Source organism: Neodiprion lecontei, chromosome 6 (assembly GCF_021901455.1).
Source record: "Neodiprion lecontei isolate iyNeoLeco1 chromosome 6, iyNeoLeco1.1, whole genome shotgun sequence".
Lineage (NCBI taxonomy): Eukaryota > Metazoa > Arthropoda > Insecta > Hymenoptera > Diprionidae > Neodiprion > Neodiprion lecontei.
Genome location: NC_060265.1, coordinates 1,448,389 through 1,470,376, shown reverse-complemented (window position 1 = coordinate 1,470,376; position 21,988 = coordinate 1,448,389). Strand labels below are relative to the sequence as shown.

Genomic DNA, 21,988 nt, shown 5'->3' with positions numbered 1-21,988 from the left:
CTGTGCGGTGTCGAGCCAGCCATTGCCCGCTCTACCCTCAGCCTTCTACCTCATCTTCCTGCGTGTGGCAGTGCAGAGTTAACGTGGTTATCGCCCGAGGTGTCAGTTGCCTGTAATATACACCGTTAAGGCTCCCGTTCGCCTGGTAGCGAGGCGAGGATTGGAAGGAAAGGCGAGTCCCAATTCGCTCTTGAATTATCGAGGATACGCATCTTTCATACTTTCCTTTTTTCTTTTTATCTATTTTTTCTGTAACGTACCGACGTCACTTTCACGACCGTCTCACGAGGGAAAAACTGACTTTGCAGTGACAGAGAAAATGATCATTCGTAACGTTTATATCGTTGGGATCGTGAACATCAAACCTGTAGTCTTTGAAGAACTAGCAATCGTGGAATAAGTCAATTTTGCATCACTTACATCTCAGTTCATGTTCTAACAATTGATCCTGTCAGACGGTCAGGTCGATGGTGCAGTTTGACTACGCTTTAGAGGGCGATCAAATTGGTCGTTCAAGTGTGCCAAAGTATCGGTTGAACGTAAAACAGGTACGTGGATCTATTTAAGTGCGAAATGATCGGCTAACGTGGCAGTGAATCGTACGTACTTGAACAAACTGTTACGAAAATTCTCGATATAACGTATATAAGATTATTGAAGATTGGGTAAATATTTCATCACGTTGAGCATCATTGAAATGAAGAGAGAGAAAAGGGGGTATCATCGGTCCGGACGCGTATAATACATGTACCTATATTCGTATGAGAGCTGATCAAGTTGAGCAATTTGGTGAAGGTTAAGGCGGAGGAGGAGAAGGACGGGGGGGGGGGAGGGGAGCAATCTCGTTAGCGGTGAGCAAACTGTATAATTTGTTTGCACGCTCCGAGATTCTGCAGCGCCGCGTAGCCCCTAGATTCCATGGATACCTCCCATCTTTATTTATGACGAAAGTTTGGCTCGAAGAAAACTTACAACCTCTGAAGGGATGAAAACGGGGGAGAAGAAGGGGGCGGCGTTTGAATAGAATTTGTCGATCGGGGCACCGCGCGATATTCAATTGTTTGCTTTTCAGTAGAGTTCTCCCGTTATATAATCTCTACTCTACTCCCAGACCTTTGAAATCCCTTGTGCACACCTGCTGTTTCTGATACCTACTGGTGGCCGTGGTGGTGCCCTTTTATTATCACATTTATTTTAATCCAGACAATGCGCTACAGTCACGCGAATCACGCAATAGCTTACATGTGTATATATATGCACGCAATTATTATGAAATTACCTCTCACCTCGTTGTTTTTTAACCACGATAACGATACCTTCGGTCGGGACTTGTTCACATTGTACCTACCGGTAGGTTGATGCATTGTTCGTGCGTAATCCCAGAACCAATGTGTTCGCCCGGATTATCCAGTTTTTGCACGCCAATATTCTGCAGTGTAAACCAAGAATTATAAATCCAATTAACTTCACGCGTTTGCATTATTTCTGAACGTATGCAGCTGTTTCAAAATATGGTGAAATGTTTCCTTGGCAAACGTTCTTTCGTACAGTTACCTGTATAACCTCTTACCAGTGCCATCGATACTATATTGCTGAAAACGTCCGGTTAACCTACTGATTTTTCCACGAATGACTGCCGTTGACATCTCGACAATTGTGGATAGAATTGGCGTTGAATGGTATAATTGCCGTTCCAGTTCGTGTCCACGGCACGAAACGTACGATCGGTACTCGACAAGTCGGAACGAAGGTTGGCTTTCCGTTGTGAGCAAATTGCTTACCTTTCCGAATTGGGAAAAGGGTGTTAGGGGCGAGTTGAATTTTCCCGACGAGCTAACGACGCGTGACAAGGAGAGGACGTCCAACTATTTCACCCGACCGATTGTATAAACTGGGCATGATTGATGATTCCTGGACGGGTATGATATTTCGCTGGTCGACTCATGACTGGCGGTGAAATCGTGCGGTCATGCGTTTAATTCACGGTCTGACCCTAGCCGAAGATAAGTGAAGTCTGGAGGTGGTGCAACGATGTGCCGCGAGAAGAAGGAGGAGGAGGAGGGAGATTGTTAGCCGCGAGCCGGTGTCTATTTATAAGAACGCCGATAATGATGATGAATGATAACAATGAACCGCCGACGCGGCGCTGGTTGCGGGCAGCTCTAATGGCCGAGCTGGATATTATAAGCTCGAATCCTTTCTCCGTCCAGTCGAGCTTCGGCGCCAAAGAGCCACCGTCAACCTCGAACGGACGCTAAATCCTCGCGGCCCGCTGTTTGCTCTCTGACGATCAGTGCTCCGTGAGCAGTGGACGACCAATCTCGAAAGTCGTTTGCGACCGCGCTCAGTGCACGAACAACAAGACGTACAGTCACCGAGGGATGGATCATTCCTTTCATGATTAAATGACCTTCGATCAATGACCGGGTTCAGAAGAGGCGCCCCGTTCACTGCCGCGAGGACGCGAGGATGCGATAAGAGAATGTATTTTTCTACCGGTTTTTGCCTGCGGAGTACCAGCCGTGGAATCCTTTTTTCTATGCGAAGATAAATCCACGTTTTTTCTCCGGGCATGCGCGCGTTTGTGTGTTTGTGCTGTTATTACTACAGCAACGGGGTAAAACTGCTCGGCCTTTGTTAGCAATTGCAATTCCCTCCGGCTAAATAACGTTCAGAGAAGATGCAAAGATTACACTACGCCTTTGTGCACCGACCCCTTCTCCTCTCCTTCCTCCTCCCCCTCACCCTCTTAGTCCTTCTACGGCGGACTCGCCGCTTCTGGAATTCTTAAATAGTTTCGGGAGAATAGTTGAAAAAGTAATCGGAAGTATCTCTGACTCTGTTCAACTACGTGACGAGAATATTGGAACTTGCTAAACACGTGCGTCACGTCGATATACGTGTGTCCATTACCGAAAAAAATGGCTCCATGAAACAACAATGAAAAAGAATAAAAATTAAAAATAAGAAAAATGACCGTCCGTAATTACCAAAATCAATGCTCCAAACTGACGTATATTCGTTTGATGGATTCCACTAATCGTATCGGATCATTTGTCGTTCATAACTGCAATTATCGGCCATTTCAGAGCGAGGGGAAGCTAGTGCTTGCAGGGTCACCGATTCACAGCCCCACCGCGGCACGGGGTGGCGGATACTTAAAATGGTAATTTCCCGCGGGTAAATAAAAGTTCGAGGGAGTGATACGCGTGTGAATTTTACGCCCCGTATAACATACCTGCATCAGTCGGAACGAGCGGACGAATTTAATTTAGACACACACATCGGGGGGGGGGGGGGCTCTTTCGATAAGTAGATACATTATTATATCCATACCTTTACCTATTCGCACGTGCGGGGGTTATAATGTATGTTGTATACGTTATTTCGTAAGACATGCGAAAGGTTTAATGAATTCTATAGTCTCGAGCTAACTCGCAAGGGGTTGAGTTCGGCTTGTGAGTGGGCGGTTCTTTGGTCTAGACCCTGCAGGAAAATGAGCATCCAATATTACCTGACCGGGCTGTTTGATCGTTTACCAATTTTCTATATAGATGCACTTAGTTACTTTCTTCGATAACGTTAAAGATTTTTCAATTCCAATACCCCGAGAGGAAAAAATGAATAAGAAGAAAAAGAAGAAGAAGAGGAAGAAGAAAAAGGAGTTGGGGGTAGGCGGGTTGGTTGGTACGGCCATTGTATACTTGGCCATTATCATATTTAACCATTCATAACTTGCCAACTAACTTATACTTTTAACTTTTCCAATAATTTCTGTATTATATCCGGGCTACTATTACCCTACCCTACCCTACCCTACCCAACTGCCATGTATCCGTCGCTCCTTTAGTATCAATTAAAGGTAAAGTTTTGCTAAAATATCCTTCCGTCTTATCCGCAATACGGCTGATTGTGAGTCTGTAATGCCCATCTTCCGCAGTTCCTGCATTATTTGACACAGTGTGACTGCGATCGGAGGAAAGAGCGGCGGCATCGTCGTCGTTCGTGTAAAATCTGACATGTGTCAGAGTCATAAAATAACGAAAATCGTATAAAACTAGTGTTTTCTGGCGAGGATAAAAAAGAAAGAAAAATGGGAAAAATAAAACAAATAGAGAGAAATGGACGGGAAAAAAAACCGTGGCGTCCGTTCTCGCCGGGGTAGGGATCGCTAATGTTTATATTCCCTGGCGTGGAATTCATTTGGCAAGGGGGTAATCAGCTCCGCAAATGTGCCGCGCGTAAAACATTAACGGAGTGTGCTTAGGCCCGAGTCTACACACGTTCGTAAAAAAAAAAAAGAGGATGAAGGGATGGAGGTGAAAGTGGGGAGAAAGGAAAAGGAATAAAGAAAAAGAGGCAAGCTCAGCATCATTGACAGAGAGAGAAAGAGAAACCATACCTACATGTATACTCGACAATGAAACGCAACGGAGGAGTTAGGCTCATGGGGTTCAGAAACTTCGCGAGGCTCAACCCTAAACCGAACTTCCATCAGTCGATAATTTGAGTTCACAATTTAACCCGCTTCCGTTTGCAATTGACTGATGGATATAGCGTATACATATAATTCGATTCGCAACCGGGTTTGCGTTATAGGTAGGTACGCGGAAAACAAATGGGCAAGTTATTTCGAGTCCACTGTAAACGACTTGGAGTGCAGGCTGTAATCGGAATTCGACTTCCAAAAAGCTCGTTGCACAAATCCAGTCGACCGGGATTCGACGGGATGACGTTCGGCGGAATGAAATGGTAATGCGCAGGTGCCGAACCGCGAGATTGCGACCTGACCTGGCAGCGGCGACTGTCTGCAGGCCTCGAGTTATAGGGAGGGATATTCGAGCAACTGCATACGCCACGATGCAGAAAACAGTCGTTCCATTTCCCGCACGGCGTTTCGCTGAAATAAACTCTGCGCATCTCGGAATCGTTTCGTCGTTCCGACTGGACGAAAACTGGGACCCTTTCCCTTTTCCGCGGGGGTCGATGTCGTCGCTTATCTTGCGCCTACGGCGTTGCAGGTCGAACACACCCCGAGTCCCGAAAGAGTGTGCGGCGAATAAGTGACGTCGCCTGGCCTCCGGCCGCGTTTGCACTCCGCCGATAAAGTGCGGAAATAAGACTACTTTGGCATATCGGGGTTGCGAAAGTGCAAAGTGCGCCGCACCAACACGTTCGGCTACGTGTCTATCCAGCGCGGGATGACGTGCCTGCCCCTTTTACGAGTTATTGTTCCAAATTGCAGGAGTAGCTGCGGTCTGTAACCTTTGCCTGAACATCCAGAGGAGTTCAAGTTTCGACGAGGAAACCAAGGGTTTCGTTCTTGTTCACCAATGAATCGCACCTTCGTCGTTACGTCGCGAGTGCCGAGATTTTGACGGACTTTGGTTCGTCGAGCGACGTCGTTCGGTCGGCGAGTGATATCAAATCTCGATGTCCCAGCTATAGCCAGCCGGCAGCCATCGCTTGAGCTCGATCGAATAAAAGGCTTGCCTTTATGTCGGCAGTAGAATGGTCAATTTGAATTGAAGTATTGAGCTCGAAAGAACTTTCTTCTCCACCAGAGCCGCTTTCTCCGTGGTAGGTGGGCATCGGTGATATTGTCGGTTCTGTACCGTGTACGGTTTAGCCTTCGATCAGGACTTGGCACCATTAACTTTTTTGTCGTGCCTGCTCGTCGTCCGATCGAACTGATATTATTGACCTCGCCTCCTCCCTTACCTTGGAAGCCACGAGACTCTTTTGAGGGAAACGAATCAATAGGACCATCGCGTTCGCGGGGAAAGAAAATATTCGAACGGCGTTTCGTCAGGTCGCTCTTCGCGGCACCAAGTTATAGAAAGATATAAATCATATGATCCGACAAAATTACCCCTGATCAAACGGCCGCGATACGCCGACACTCCCGATTTATGCGCGCAGACATTTTCCACGCGGCGCTCCAACACTCTTCTACCCTCTACGAATTTATATATTTCAACTCTGTTCCTACCCCATCGGCTCCTTTTTTTACACCGTCATCAGTGTGGCACCCCTAACGACTCCGCGGGTCGTTGCCGGAACGGTTTACAATCTTCGTTTGGTGCCGCGTAGAACTGGAAAACTTGAACATTCCTTTAACGATCACAAAAACTTGAGTACCCTGCACTCGTTCGTCTATATGCATAAATATCGTACGTCCGTGTTCGCGTTCGCATGGTGATGTATCTACGATGGTCTAGGTGTACGTACACTCGCTTTGTCGCCCGATTTCAACCCCGTGCAAGGAAGTAAGGTAAATACCGGTTATACCGAGCGTTAACTACTCCGTCTCTCTTAACGCTTCTCTCTCTCTCTCTCTCTCTCTCTCTTTCTCTCTGTCTCCGTCTCTCACCGCCGTGACAAATTATACACCGGAGTTGTTTTCCGCTCTCTCCATTTCTCTATCTATCTCCACGCCGTTTTACACCGAGGATATACATCCTTGGGAACTTGGGGCTATTTCCTCGGATTTCCGGAATGACCTTCTCAAGAACAACAAAACTAGAAGCCCGAAACTGAGATGCCCATCCTAGCCACCAATCTCTCTACCTCCCGCCTCCGCTTCGCCCGCAACGTCCCGCCAGCACCCTGACTTATCCCCTAATGGGGACCGGGCGTTGTAGCTTCCGAATCCGTTACACTGATTCCTCGATTCCTGAACCTCTGGATAATCGAGCCTAAAGCCAGCTCTTGTCCACCGAGAATCGCGCCTCAACGCTTGTTCCGCAAACCTGTCTTCACTTTCAGGGGGATGGGGTGGAGGAAGGGGGGTGAAAAAAGAGCAAGGCTTATTTGACGTGTCTGTTCGACGAATAAAAGTATCGCATCCCCTTTGTCCCCTACATTCCAAGTTCCCTGCTTCGAGTTTCCAGTCTCGATTCATCGAGGACGTATTTCCGGGTTTACACTGATCCGCTAGAACGATGCGTGTTGGCTACAGTTCCCGGGGTCAGGACGGAGTTCCCGGTTCTCCTCGGTTTCACCGCACTCGATAAGGTTTCCTGCCCCGAGTCCCGACGTCGGTAGATCTCTGAGTTCCGGGATCTTTGGTGATGGACGAAGTTGGTCGCCGGGCGAGCCCTACGGTGGTCGAGAGATACACGGGATGACGATTTACACGGTGCATATAACGGGGCCGTAGACCAACGACTCGCTAGTCGATAATATGAGGAATGGTACGGCCACGGCCAAGTTTGCCAACTCGCTCTCGGGCGATCGACTAAGTTCAGGCTTCTCCTAATGCTGGATGCGGCACGAGGGGCATTGTAGAGTTTCTGCGGTCGATGCGGCAGGTAGGCCACCACCGCAACCGCCGCCCACCTGGAGAACGGGGGGCAGCCGCTCCCACCTTCGGCAGTCACGAGAGCCGCACACCGTGGTTGAAGCCGAAGCACCGCGAGCCCCTCTTGCGCGTAATGTATTCCCCGGTAATTAACATATCGCGTATATTTAATTACTTCAAACTCGGGGCGGGGATTGGCGTGGTATAAGAGCGAGGTAAAAAAGCAAGAGAGAGAGGGAGAGAGGATATGCAAAACCATCGAGAGTAAAAAGAAAGAAAGGAAGAATGAATTCGAATTCTCATTAGACGACCACGCGTATCGTACACCTGTAATATACGAAACGGTAAACTCCCCTTTTTATTTAAATTGTACAAAGTAACGAACCAATTGAGTTGCGCTTCTCTGCCTTTTCTTACCTTTTCTCTTGTGGAAAAGGTGCGATTAAGATGGTATGAGAGGAACGTCGGGAAGGGGATGAATAAAACCCGTACAAATTTAAGAGCAGGATGAGCTCAAGGAAGAACCGTCCGCTTGTACCCTCGTGAATACCGAGGAGAGTAAGATGGCCTCAGGCTTGAACCTCTCTCAAAAAGCTCTGTGCCATGGCGGGTGAGGTGACGATAAACGACACGCGACATTCGCATCTCACCGTTGACGTCGGTGTCGATGTTGGTGTTTTGCCTACCTACGAAGCAACCCCCCTAGCATGAGACGAAAGTCTGATGTCATTATTTGTTTGCTCGTTCTTACGGCAACGCTTTTCCAATTTCCTCCGGTCAACCCTGCCTCATTAACTTCGGGGTACAGAGGCGGAAAATGTAGCGTGGAAAATGTTCAACTGAATTATGGATAAGGGTAAAATTAAACGTTGTTTTTATGCTGTTTTTTTTTTTTTTTTTTTTTTATCGCAATCATTCTTATTCACCTCTTAGCTACATTGATTTTATGCGTCTGTTATTAATAGTCCGAAATGAAGTGCGTTCATAAATATCAATCCTAAGAAAGAAGCTTTTCGCCGAGGTTCCAGACGTGCGTCAATCTTTTTCCACCCCTTGCTTCTTATTTTCCATTTTATTCACATCTTTTTTCAAGAAAGACGAAAATTTTTTATTCTCTACGTTAACAGATGACGGTACATCTTCCTTTTATCTTTATTCACGTTCGGGTAATCGTGTAATCATTTTCACCGGTCAAAGAGAGTAAGAGAAAACTGATCGGATGAAGGTAACGCAAGAAAAATACGGCCAATACCTCACTGGCATTAAGTTCGTCACGGGGTAAAATTTTGCGTGAACGATCGTTTCGCCGAACCCGTATATTGATGACTGTGATTAAAGTTCTTGGGTGGAAACGAACCGCTGCACGTTTATCCAGCCAAAGGAAACGCTTAATTCTAATTTAACAGTATCCATTTCGTCATCAAACGCGGGCAGAAGAGTCGAGCCCTCGTGTAAATACCGATTAAAATTAGTGTGCCACTTTTGCAACGGAAACAGGAGGAACGCAGAGTAGGTACCTACTCCGATTGTAATTATTAAAACACGATCCACATCGCGGCTGCTTTGATGCACCTACCTTCCTTGAATCAACAACCATACCTGCCTCCGATCGTTTGTGACAAAGGTCACGCGCCCTACGGAGTATTTGCTCTTCCAGGAGCGAAATGTACATGTATATTTATGGATAATACACGCGGGCGGAAACCCTCAAGTCGCATCAATTCCGCGGCACAATTGTATGCGTAGCGAGTGTTTGAGAACGGGCGTGTATGCGGTGGTGTAATTCAAACAGAGCGTAACAGACCCTGGGAAGCACTGTGTTACAAAGTGACGATGACAACGCGATTCGATCGAGCGAGATCGCGGTGTTTCCTCTGGATTATCATTTTTTCGCGAAATTAAATGCCGTGGAATTGAGTTGACGAACGGACCTGAAATATTTTCCCTGGACGCAATCAATTACCCTGAAACAAAGGGGGGGGGCAATTTAAAACGTCAATCTGTCTCGTCCGGGAGCCAATCCGTTTTCAACTCGACCCCGTTTCACGCTGTATAGCTGGGGAAAATTTAGCCCGAAGTATGGGAGAGTCGATGAAGCATCGTAAAATCTGTACGAGTCGCGGGGTGTCCCGGTAAAAATCTGGGGGTTCGAACCGCACACACCCCTCCAGATATGCGTAACGTAACAAAAATATGGTAGCGTGTCACGCGTCAGTTCGTTCGTTCTTGTCGATATCATGTCGCGCTGCGTTTGTCCGGAAGTCAAAGAACGTTTTATAAGTCGTGCAATTCGTTTGCGGATGACGTTACGTGTTACACGATTCTTCGTGCTGCTGCGGGTGAAGGAAATTCAAGGAACCGGCAGCCTCAATCAAAAGCAGCTCCGGCCATTTTTCCACCCCCCTTATAAGCTCCGATGTCAATTTGCCTCGTAACAGATGATTCCGGTTACCTTCGATGCCCTTTACGTAAGGGAACGACCCAGATACTTTGTGTATATTGACTCCGGGAGGAAGTATAGAGGCGTATTGGGGTCTAGACTCGCAGCCTCGGTCGTTCACTTTGTTCACTCGATAACGAGCGTTAAATTTTCATGTGGAAAATGACGAACCGCTGACCGATTTAGTGTCATTTCATCGCGACAATGCATCTTTCAGCAACACTGCGTCATGTATTTTAATTTCAAATACCTCGTCGTTGTAACGAGCAGTGCAGCTGTGATCACTATCCCCAGTTATCCAAACGTAGGTCAATTGAACGAAAATATTTGGCTAATTCCTACATCGTGTTTCCATTATTGCAGTGAATACAAAGTAAGGTACCCGGCTACGTGCACGGCTCACATGAACGAACGCAATCTTGTGCCACGAGTAGCTAGCTACCTCTGCCACATCCTGTCCCGCGTGCAGGTCGTTATTAATCTAGCAAGCTCTTGCGTGAAGCGGAACTCTGAAACAACGCCCGCCTGCAGGGTGGTTATAGACCTTCACCCTCACCCTTGTGTAGCTGTTTATTACGATTAGGATCTGAGTGCAGTACCTGCACACGATGTAAATTCTTCATTCCCGTTATTTGTACTTTATTTTTTGCCGATTTTATTTTCCGCACCCCCACCACCCACCCTTTGTCGCTCGCCGATAATAAGTTGTACTCCTTGATACCGTCATCGACGGGACTAGTGAGAAGGACACTTGTTGCGTAGATACGTCTATGACAAATACGAGGCGATGTTTCGCCGACGCGATGCCGAGGCCGTGGTGTACCCTCAATTATTAATTTATTCCCCGGCACGGTGGTTTATAACCGCGGAGTTTAATGCAATAATAAAAGGAGAACGAGGGCGCGGTTAGGGCGAGATGTTATTAATTTAACTTCGGCGGCACCTTGGGTCAAAATTCCCAGAGGACGGAGGGGGCGGGGGACGTTGTAAGTTCACGCGCATACACACACCTGCACCTTAAAGCGGCAATGTCGCTTCCCATATTTTGAGATTACGAAACGCTGTGCGTAAGAGAGCAAGGCACGCTTTGCTCCTCCACCCCCACCCCCGTCTCCCGTGAAACCCCTTATTTCCGAGAGAAAGTGCTTCGGATTTAATGTCGTCGTTACACTCGCCGTGGTATAGAGACCACCCCCCAACCCCCTGAACCCCCAAGCAAGCAACTGGCCCGGGATTCGGAGATCTCATTCTCCCTCCTCTACTTCTTCCGATGGCCGCCACTTCCCGCTGAGTCTCCGGGATTTACCTCGTTCCATGCACCCGTAATAACGCTTTTATCTTATTTTTTATTATTCTTTATTTGATCCCACCGTAGCTCCCTAGTATTTTTACCCTCGTTCAAAATGTATGAAAATAAAATAAACTCATCTTCAGCTTTTCGGCTATTTCGTACAGTATACATCTGTGCAGGATAACCCCGCTCGACATATTACGATTTTTCACATTCTCCTCGGATCTCCTCTCGCCGAAAATCGCGTTCACTTTCATCGGGGGGAAAAAAAAATGGCGTCTCGCGCGTTGTTGCGTAATGGAACCGTGACCGGGGCGAGCCGTTCTTTTCATCGAAACGCTCATCACCTTTGACGTGCAAAAATTCGGGATAAGTGATTTTCTTTTTTTTTTTTCTCTGCCGTCACGCGCGTTTTTTTCGCCATTAAACTGCGTTGATTGACCCCCACTCCCGTCCCGTTGTTCACCCCACCTGCACCATAACTCGATCATTTTTATCGCCGAGTGTTAACGCTCTTCGTCGCCGTTGAACCGTCAAATTTTACCCGGGCGTCCCCGGGTTGTCGAGCCGACCTCCCCTTCGCTGTATCATGTTCCTTGTTTCCATTCCACGCACGCGTGCTAACGAACGACACGGTCATAGGGAAAACCGGTTGGGCGGAGAGAAGGAGGCGATACGATGCCATGTGCAGAAATGTTTTCATTTACATATTGAATTTTTACTCACTCAGGTGTAATTAGTCCCAGCTTTACATAGGAGACCATTAATTACGCGTGACGCAAACACACACTGACACCGGTGACGCGATCCGGGGATGTAAAAAAAATAGCACCCACCAGTGTTGCCAAATCCCTCCCCGCAGGTATATAAAATTATTTCAACAATCCGCACAATACCCACTTGGTAAATTTTCTACCCTCGTAACTCATTCGCTCTACACTCATTCACCCGGTCTATGTAACCCGCGATGATGAATACAGTAATGCTTCACTTCTCGAGAGCCACTGCCTACAGCCTGCATGGCACAGAAGCCGTTGATTATACCGTTCGTGCCAATTGTTGACAGAATTAAATACAATTAACCAACTGCAGAGTTCCGTGTATTCACATTAATGTACAATATATACCTAGGTATATAATATTACATGAATTACGGAGTTAGGCCAACAGCACTTTTCTTGTCCAAACACCGAGTTCCTATACTTATTTCATATTACCGTCGTTCATCACCGCTCACACAATTTTGTCGCGGGTCAAATTTAAGGTATCAAAGTCAAGCCGTAATTTGACTAATTAATGGACCCGGGGCGAGTAATTAATATTCCGGACGTTACCGGGACGTGTATAACTGTGGGTGCATAAGCAACCGGTGAGTTGGTTTTTCCTCCTTCTTTGTCTTGGGTAAACTTTGCGCACCGGCACCAGCAGCGACTCGCCCCTGCACCCTGGAACCGTTTTCGTCGGTCAACTTTAATTAAAACGTTGTCGCGTGCCCCGGGGTCGTTGCGTCTGCCTTTCGCGAGTCTTGACGGCTGTTCCGAGTTGCGTTCAACAAATCCAAGAACCGCTCGATCGGCCGTGCATCACCTCGTAATTGCCCGACCTGCGGAGTGAGTGGACGGGAATTAAAATCCAGCGAGGAAAGCGCGAGGATCTAAAAACTACGTACGGGAACCCTTTCCCTCACACTCGTCGCGAATCGTTGTTTTCCTCTGAACAACTCGATCCGTCGATCCGTGCCTACGACGAAAACCGTAATTTATACGGGGTTTTTTTTTTTTAATTTTACGATTGCCACGACGAGCTAACATACGAGTACTCAGGATGGGGGTGAAAATCCTGAAAGATTCAAAAGTGGACTTGGCGAAAACCCGATATTTTCGAGATACGAATTTTAAAACAACGAATGATCAGCGTACCGAAGTTGGGATTTTCGATAAATCACGGAGTAGAATAACTGTTTTCCCGAAGGTTCATTTAACCGAACGCTCGCTTATCCGAAAAAGTATTTTCAGAACAGTCGGCATATTCCGAATGACCGAAGCACAGAATGTCGAGATATTGGAAATTGAAAGTTTCGAAATTAATAATTGAGAGCGGGTATTATTTCGAATAGCCGCAATACCCAAAAAATTAGTTGTCAACGATCAAAGTTGAGAAGGAGCAAAATTACGATCCATAAAATGCAGAAAGGCCAGAAAGCCAAAAGACCGCAATACGGTTATCATAGTTACGCAGACTTATCCCAGATGGCACTAAACACCGGCCATCGGATATGCGTGGCGTTGCAAAGAATACACGGGTTTCTGACGGCATCCGACCTTTCGCCATTTTGGCCATTCTGTCTTTAGCGAGTTTTTCGGGATTCCAATCTTTCGAGTAAGTTTGGCCAGTCGTTATTCATAAACTCGGATTCGTAAATTTTCGACGAAGGAACGAGGCTGACATTTGAACAGTCGACTTTTCGACTCTTCGATATTTTCGCAATTCAACATTTTGTCCTTCGTAATTTTGGCCGTTCTGAAAAAAAGAATGTCGGTATAAATTTATTTATAAATTTCTTTATATTTCTGCAGGTCATCTTTCCGTATTTATGGTCTTTCTACATTTCTAACCGACGGTAGTTTGACTTTCGGTGATTTCGTCCCGCCTCACAGCCGAGCATTTGAGGCTCGCCTTCCCTTGGAAGAGGCTCGGCCTGTATTCTGTCTCCATTATCCCACATTTCATTTATTGTTCCCCGCCGCCTGCTTTGTGCGAGTTCTTGTTTCACCCCATTCTTCCTTTGACGCTAACGTTGCAAACGCGCCTGTCTTTGATTAATTAGTAATCGGAGAAGGTCGAGTGTCCATTGCAATCCGGAACAAGACACACCCGCTATTCTGTCCGCGTATATAATTAGCTGGAAACTTAATTAGAATTTTGACTCGGCAAGCTTCACAGTGCAATTGGTAACGAACGCAACTGTGTTACAGGTAATTGCGTATCTAATCCGCAAAAACAGCAAAGTTAACAACTACAATGATATTCTCAATATGTCTAACGATAAGTTGAAATTTTTCTCCTATCCTTTGACGGAACTCGGATATAATGAGACTTGGATGACCTATAGCACGTTGCAGTTTGAAGACCGTCTAGTAGAGCACGTTCGACGTAATTGGATAATAACTATCTTCGTGGAAACGTCGTGGGAGAGGGTGAAGGGTAAAGGGTAAAAACGGAAAGAGGAAGAGCGCTTTGCGGCGGTATAATATCGTTTGTTATTTACTGTGGCGTACAAGTCTCTCTCTCTCTTTCTCTCTCTCTCTCTCTCTCGACTCGATCCCTCCCTTCGTTCCTCCGTCATATTTCGCACCCAGACCTGGGAGGAACGCCTTCCCGTTTTTCGAAGCCATTTCGGTTAATATCCGAAGCTTAAGCCTCTCAGGTTTGAAAATTTCCTTGAGCCTTCAGCAACAGCAATCGGGAGGATCTGTGTTCCTCTTTCTTGCTCTGGGGTGGCGGGCTTCGCGCATTGTGCTAGCGTCAGTGACAGGCCTGGAGGGGGTGAGGATATTCCGTCATCGCCCTCGGGATGCGAATGGAGAAACACGGCACCGCTGTAGCCGAAATCTTACCTGACGTTTCGTTCTCTTTTCTGATTACAGCCGGGCGACAAGCAACCATGGATTCGACGCTAGTTTTTCTCGTCGGCTTCCTGCTGGCGACCGCGAGAATCTGCGGCGGGCAGGAAGACTGGGACTGCGAAGCACCCTGCAAGTGCAAGTGGATCTCGGGAAGGAAGTCGGCCGAGTGCATCCAGCAGAATCTTACCACCGTCCCGAACTGGCTGTCCTCGGTGATCCAGAGCCTCGACTTGACGGGGAACGCGCTGGTTAATCTGCGCCGCGACGCCTTCCTCGAGGTGAAACTCGACAATCTTCAGAAACTGACGCTCCGCGATTGCGGGATAGAGACGATTCACGCCGGCGCGTTCAACGGTCTGAAAATCGTTATCGAGATCGACCTGTCTCACAACAAAATCAAGGTCCTGCGCCCCGGGACCTTCGGGGATACCGACAAGCTCAGGATCCTGTATCTCAACACGAACTTGATCCAGCAACTCGAGAGCGGTGTCTTCGTAAACAATACCTTCCTCCAGAGGATCGACATGTCGAACAACCGGCTCGAGCGCATCGGACAACACCCGTTCGTCAACCTACCCGGGCTCCATGCGATCGCCCTCAACCGTAACAACCTGACCCACCTGAGGAAACAGATATTTGAAAACCTTCCGAAACTCGGGAGCCTCGAGGTGCACGAAAATCCGTGGAAGTGCGACTGTCATCTCAAGGAGTTCCGCGACTGGCTGATGAACACCACTTTCTATACAGATCAAACGACCTGCGCCCAACCTCCGAACCTCGCCGGGAGGATTTGGCGCGGGATAAAGAGCGAGGAGTTCGCCTGCCGGCCCAAGATCGTCTACGTCGGTCCTGCCCCCCTCGTCGAAATCGGACCCGGCGACGTCACCCTGGTCTGCAAGGTCTTTGGCACCCCGTTGCCGGAGGTTACGTGGTGGCTACGCCAGCGAGAGCTGAGCAATTCGAGTCGACGCTACCCTCTCGAGACAAAGAGCTACGTCCTGTCGAAGGCCGGAAGCTGGCTAAACCTGACGATCCCGAAAGCGACGTCCGCCGACAAGGGAGAGTACGAGTGTCGCGCCGTCAGCCCGGGCGGCTCGGAGAAGAAAAACGTGACGCTGACCGTCCTGGGCGACGTCGTGGGCAACACTGAGTCCGGGGTCAGCCTGGCCCTCGCCCTGGGCCTCGGGCTGACCGCCCTCCTGGTCCTGGTCCTCCTGACCCTCGTGCTCTGCGCGTGCTACTGTTGTCGGAAGCGTTCCCGGCCTAACGAGAAGAGCACCGAGGCGAACGCCATCGAACATCACGGCCTCGGGGATCAGGAGAAGTCCCTGATAACCGCGATCAACCCCGTGGTGAAACCGCCCCGGAGGTACGAAGCCGCGCCGTCCGTGACCTCCCACGGAACCGAGACGACGGAGCTGAACCGAACCCTTCTGGACAACGAATCAGTATTCGGTCAGTACGCCTCGCTTATCACGCGTCAATGCCCGGCCAAGTAATCCGGCCTCGCTACCTTCCTCGATCTTTACATTAATTTTCATCCCCTTTCTTTCTGTTTTATTTTCACTCCTACGGGACTGCGACGACGCTTCTTCGCCGCGCGCCGTGCAGCCGGAGGTGTCGGAGACGACGACAGGGAGCGGTCGACGCCGGAACTCGATCAGGGATCGACCTTGCCGAGGGGCGCCACCTACCGGCAGTACCCTCCGGATCTCCTCGCCTTCTCGGGTGGCCGCGGGGCCTCCCCGACCAGCCAGGCCTCCACCGCCCCCGACAGCTCGCGGCTACCCTCGCAGCCCGGTAGCTTCAGTCCGACCGGAACCATCGCCTCCTTTCCGCCGGGGTTCAAGACGCTGCCGCACAACCGCAGCGCCGCTCCGTACAGTTCGGGGCCTCCCGTGCTTCCGCGGCACGGATACGTCACGATACCGCGGCGGCCCCGCGCCCCCAGCTGGAGCAGCGCCCCGCCCACATCGCCCGACGGCCTTGAACCCGTATACGACAACCTGGGCATACGCACGACCGCCGACGGCAGCTCCGTCCTCTCCCTAAACAAGAGTCCCGAACCTTCGGGAATGCGGGGGCGGCCTCTTCCCGGCACCCCGACGGCGCACTTTCATCCCGCGATACAGCGAAGCACGCCTAACATCCTCGCCGCCAGTCCCAACGACAGGGCCGCACCCGAGGGTGCCCCGGAGTGGCCCTCCAAGCTTGCCGACGAGACGGAAGTGCCCTTCCTAGCCGGCGGCGGCACCCTCGGACGCAAGATTCCACCGCGGCCGCCCCCGAAGCCCAAGAAGAAATCCGCGAACGGGCCGCTCTACGAGGACGAGGGCGAGGACGGAACCGAGGTATGAGGGTGGAGCCGCGACGAATCGCGGCCAACGCCACGCGCCCTCAGGACCCTCAGGATCGTCTCGTACCGTCAATCCTTCTAACCGGTAGTGCCTTTACGCAAACTTGTAATGTAAACGATGTGTGTGCGAGTGTGTGCGCGATTGTTATTCGTCGTTTAATCGCTGTACTTTATTACAATATTATTACTATTACTACTATCATGTGCTAAGACGGATACGTGCGATTTACTGGACTACGATGTACACTCTGTTCTTGTTTCGCATAGTCGTCGGCATGTAAGGGCTTCCCGCAGAGAATGTGAAAAAAAAAAAAAAAACAAAACAACAAAACTCGAACAGAAACTGTTTCACCCATCCGCGGTGCAGATCGAAGGTTATTGTATAGAATCATTTTTCAGTGATATTTTTTTCTTTTTCCTCTTTTTTTTTTTATCTCATATGTATTAAAACAACTCTTAGTTTATAGTTTTACAATATACCTGTATTACATCTTTGCAGGGTTGTTGGAAAATTTAATTCTTGTAAATAATACTCCAAATCATTGACGTGCTTGTTCAGAAATTTTTATTTCACAATTGGCGAAGTTTCCATCAGGAAGAGGAAAAATTTAATTTTGGAGCAACCCTGCTGATTTCCGGATTTCAAAAATGGGATCAAGTTCTTCGACGTATACGCCTAATTGTAGATCTGGACGTTGAATGGAAACGATGTGAAGGTGGCCTCTCTCTAACACTCTCTCTCTTTTTCTCTCTCCCTCCCTTTCTCGATGTTGAGATGAGACCGTTATTCGCACATAAGCGAAACGTGAGGCTTCTACAAAGCGTGTGCGAAATCCCACCAGCCTCCCACCTTCCTGTCACAACTTTATACATGCATGCGAGACGCGTTAACATTTGCATTTCTCCGGTCAACGAAATTCTCCTATACATCAACGCGTCGTTCGTAAAGTGGTCAGAATATTATTATGTGGCTACCGCAAATTCTCAGACGTTTATAAATTCAGACCCCCAAATATTTGTATTTTTTCTCTTCACCTGCTGCCACCACCGCCTTAAAGCAAGAATATTCGAACACACCCAGTAACGGATACGGACCCAATATCGGATTACGTTTAACTCGTCTCGAGACTCGTTCGAGGCCTTTGATTTCCGCCAAACGAAGGAAATTTTTGACATTAAGAGAAGCAGATAAAGAGTATATACAGCAACGCCGAATCGGTTATACCCGTTTATTGCGTAGCTGCACCTCGAGTTGAATTTCCGCCGGAAATCAGAGGCACGCGGACGAAGAGGAAACTCACACCGAGCTAGATTTTCATCGGTTACTGTCACGTACACGTATCGTTTATCTCGTCGCGCACACATCGTCGAGGGTAAGATACTTTGGCGGGAAATACAATATTTCTCTTCTTCTCCCTTTTTACCCCCCCGTCATTCTTCTCCCCGCGTCCTCGCGAGTAAAGAGCAGACCGTCGGCATCCAATTGGCAGGAGTGCCGCCGCCGTCGCCGCCGTCGCGACGCCCCGAACGAGCGAGAGAGAGAGAGAGAGAGAGAGGAAAAGGGTGGGAGGGATGGAAACGGGAAGAACTCCGGGGGCGTGAGAGACAGACGCCGGTATTCCCGTCGTCGGGACACCCAAAGGCTCTTGTACCCGAGCCAGGAAATATCCGAGGCGAGGCGAACCCCGGAATCCCGGGCGATGTCGGACGCCTCAGACGACAAAAGCTCGGGATATCTTGGCCGTCTGAAGGGGCGGCTAGGCCGCGACGTGTGTACGGAACATGGGTGTTTCGCGAATTACCTCGACGATATCTGTCTCTTTTCTCTTTTTTTATTTCCGTTTTCCGTTTTCCGTTTTCCGTTTTCCCTGCGTTCACTGGGGAATTTATGAAACGTGCGGGATTCCGGATACCGGATGATGATACGTCTTTACGTTATTCAAAGCGAGAAGCTAGTGAAAACGAGTATAGTAAGAACGTTACAACTTTTCTCTCGGGTACTGTTAATGTAATTCTTCATTTTTATTTTCTACTTCTATTTTTATTTAACCTTTTCTCCAATCAGCGCCTTGTACCAATCAACGTCGCTTACGCCGCGTAACGAAAGAATCGACAGTTGTGACAATTGACGTAACGACAATTGGTCCAATCAACTGCGCTTTCTTTCCGTATTTCTTTTACTTGTTATCGTTGTTGGCTTTTCTTTTCTTTTTTCTTTTTTTTTCCTCTTAATTTCCGTTCATTCGTTGACTCTTCAATTGTCATTGTCCAACGGTGTGCTGCCAAGTGTATATTCAACTGTCTATACATATACTATATCCTACTACACTGTTTGTAAGTTGTATAGAAAGTGAATGGTATAGTTACCATTTCAAAAGATCGAAAAAAAAAAGAAACTCTCGACGCACAAACGTTGAGAAACCTAAACAATTTAGTATTACGTGTTAGTTGTACAGCAATTATGTATGTTATATACGATTATTGTATAATTCAACATCGTATATATCATACATAAATGATCAATAATTGTACGAATCAACCAATTACACGATGAATATTGTTCGTATATTCATATGGTATGTATGTATAACGATATATTGTATCATAAATTAGTAGATAAGATATGCGACGTATAGAGAATACTTTCATAACATCGTTGTCGTTATTATTATTTTTTGAATTATTCTTATTTTCGAATTGACTGTCGAAAATTTATTACTATCATAATTACCGTTATCATTGTTGTTAGGGTGATATTCATTTGTAAAAAACGATGTCATTCAACGATTTCCCCTACTATTTTATAACGCAATTGAAATGTCTGGCGATAAAAGTAATAATAATTATAATAATACCAGTAATACCAATAATAATATACATCAACTCGATGGATTTTCTGAAAATCGGGGGATCGTTGCGTCACTTGTTGGTATTACTGGTATTATTATACTGTACTATACTACTGACATAATACTAGTAATACAAATAACAACATACGTCAAATGGATGGATTGTCTGAAATTCGGGGGATCCTTGCGCCACGAAATAATGCAGTAGTGATTATGGAGGATTTACAATCATAATATTAAGCATTTGAAAATTGAAAATTGTTTTGAATTGAAGAAAAACTTTTTCCCATTTACGCACGATTGTAATTGTAAAAATTCAGTAAAATTGACGTTTAAGATGTAAGAAATCATCAATTGCAGACTGCGATTATTCACCACTGGCAATTTCGTTGACCCATTCGCGTTGATTATAATTGTGACGATAATTAATGCACCGCTAAAAAAATCTTAATTGCTCCGTGATATTTCTTCGGAAAAGTAACAAGATCCTAGAGAGGAAAATAATCGCGAGTATCATCTTGCACGAGTTAATTATCATAAATTGCAAGAGAACTCCGTTGATGAGCGTGGTATAGGTACATAATATATATAAAACATACAACGAAGCAGCAAAGGTCTTTGATATATAACTTTGAAGCTGCAGAAAACTTCGCGCAAAAGTCTCGACTGTAGTCGGTCGATTTTATTTTTCTTTCTTTCTTAAAAAAAAATAAATTAAATCAAACACAAAAGAAACGCACGTATGAACTTGAGTGACAGCTTTGAAATCAAAGGAATAATGTTTCTCCTCAATAAATAGACATATTACGAATTCTGCGGTTGAATTCAGTGATCGTTGAATATTGTACACACGATATACGAAAGGTGATAAAATAATAAAAATCATAATAATACAATAATAATTTATGCCTTTCGTCGTGAAATGCGACATTTTATCTGATGGTGTTTGAACGCGTTATTTTAACTCTCGCTGTTTTTATTATTCAGCTCGGTTAGGCACTCAATCATTTTTCATACGGCAACAACAGCCTCCTTATACTTCTTTGCGAAAATATAATGTTTTTTTGTTCAATCTCTTTTTTACATTTTTTTTTTTTTTTTGGTTTTGTGTGTTTCATTTCTGTTTTCCACAATGTCGAGAGCCAACTTCAAATTGATGGATTACTTGTTATTAATAATACGCGTACGTACAAGGTTCGCTGCAGCGGCGAAAAATCAATTATAACACACGCTCAAACCATTCGTTCATAACGGCGGTTTCCTTCAGTTTTATCTCTCGCCCCCTCGATTTTCCCTGCTACAGATATACCAAAGTCGTTCGTTTTCATGCTACTTATGCCAAATAAGTTTTTCCGTAATTTCGCGATGAATTTCACCCGTGTCACAGGGAAAATCAATCACAGACAGACACGAACGACAATTTCATAATATAATAACATGTATGCGAATAAAACAGAATAAAAGAAGTAAGAAATGATAACAACAAGGTGAAAAACCCCGGATTCAGATTATCCGTTTCAATATTGAATTATATTGTACACATATTATACACAATACGATAACTGTTCAGTATTACGCAGAATGTATGACAGAATTAAGTTACATATATGTAGGTATATACACGTTATGTGTGTACATATTATACGGCGCGGGGAGGAAGTGGCGGCGTAAAAACGACACGTATACGTAAGTACACACCAACGTACCCCAGATATCTTGCAATTTGTGCCCTGCATACATTACCGCCCGAGGTTTCTTTTTTTTTTTTTTTTCTTTCCTTTTTTTGGCCACCTTCCTTCCGGTGTTGATTGGAGAAAAAAAAAAGAAATTAAATTTCGCGCTTATTATCCACCCTCCTAAGCTCGTATTTTTTTTTTTTTTTAAAAAGGGGGCGCAAAAATTTCGCGCATCTATCCGCGACGCATGATGCGCAGCAGCAGCAGGCTTCGATGTCGTGAATATTTTAAGCGGCCTAGAAGAGTCGCGGTTCGCTCATCCCAGTTGGAAGTCGTCCAATGTAAATACACTAATTTATGCATATTAGCTCGGGAAAAAAGATTTGATAGCGAATTATACATTATTACTATATATGCGACACGATTGATACGTGCGACTTTCGTTAG

At 46.7% G+C, this 21,988-nt stretch overlaps 1 protein-coding gene across 5 annotated transcripts in view; it reads left to right on the top strand.

The window, feature by feature from the left end:
- Window positions 1-17,412, top strand: part of LOC107217056 (leucine-rich repeat-containing protein 24-like) — a 173,439-nt gene extending 156,027 nt beyond the window's left edge. For all 5 annotated transcript variants that reach the window (XM_046744021.1, XM_046744023.1, XM_046744022.1 and 2 more), the window contains 2 exons: window positions 14,682-16,115; window positions 16,272-17,412. In XM_046744021.1, coding sequence (XP_046599977.1) covers window positions 14,699-16,115; window positions 16,272-17,017 — 2,163 coding nt within the window. In that variant the 5' untranslated portion in view covers window positions 14,682-14,698 and the 3' untranslated portion in view covers window positions 17,018-17,412. The remainder of the gene's footprint in view (window positions 1-14,681; window positions 16,116-16,271) is intronic.
- Window positions 17,413-21,988: the final 4,576 nt, after the last annotated feature.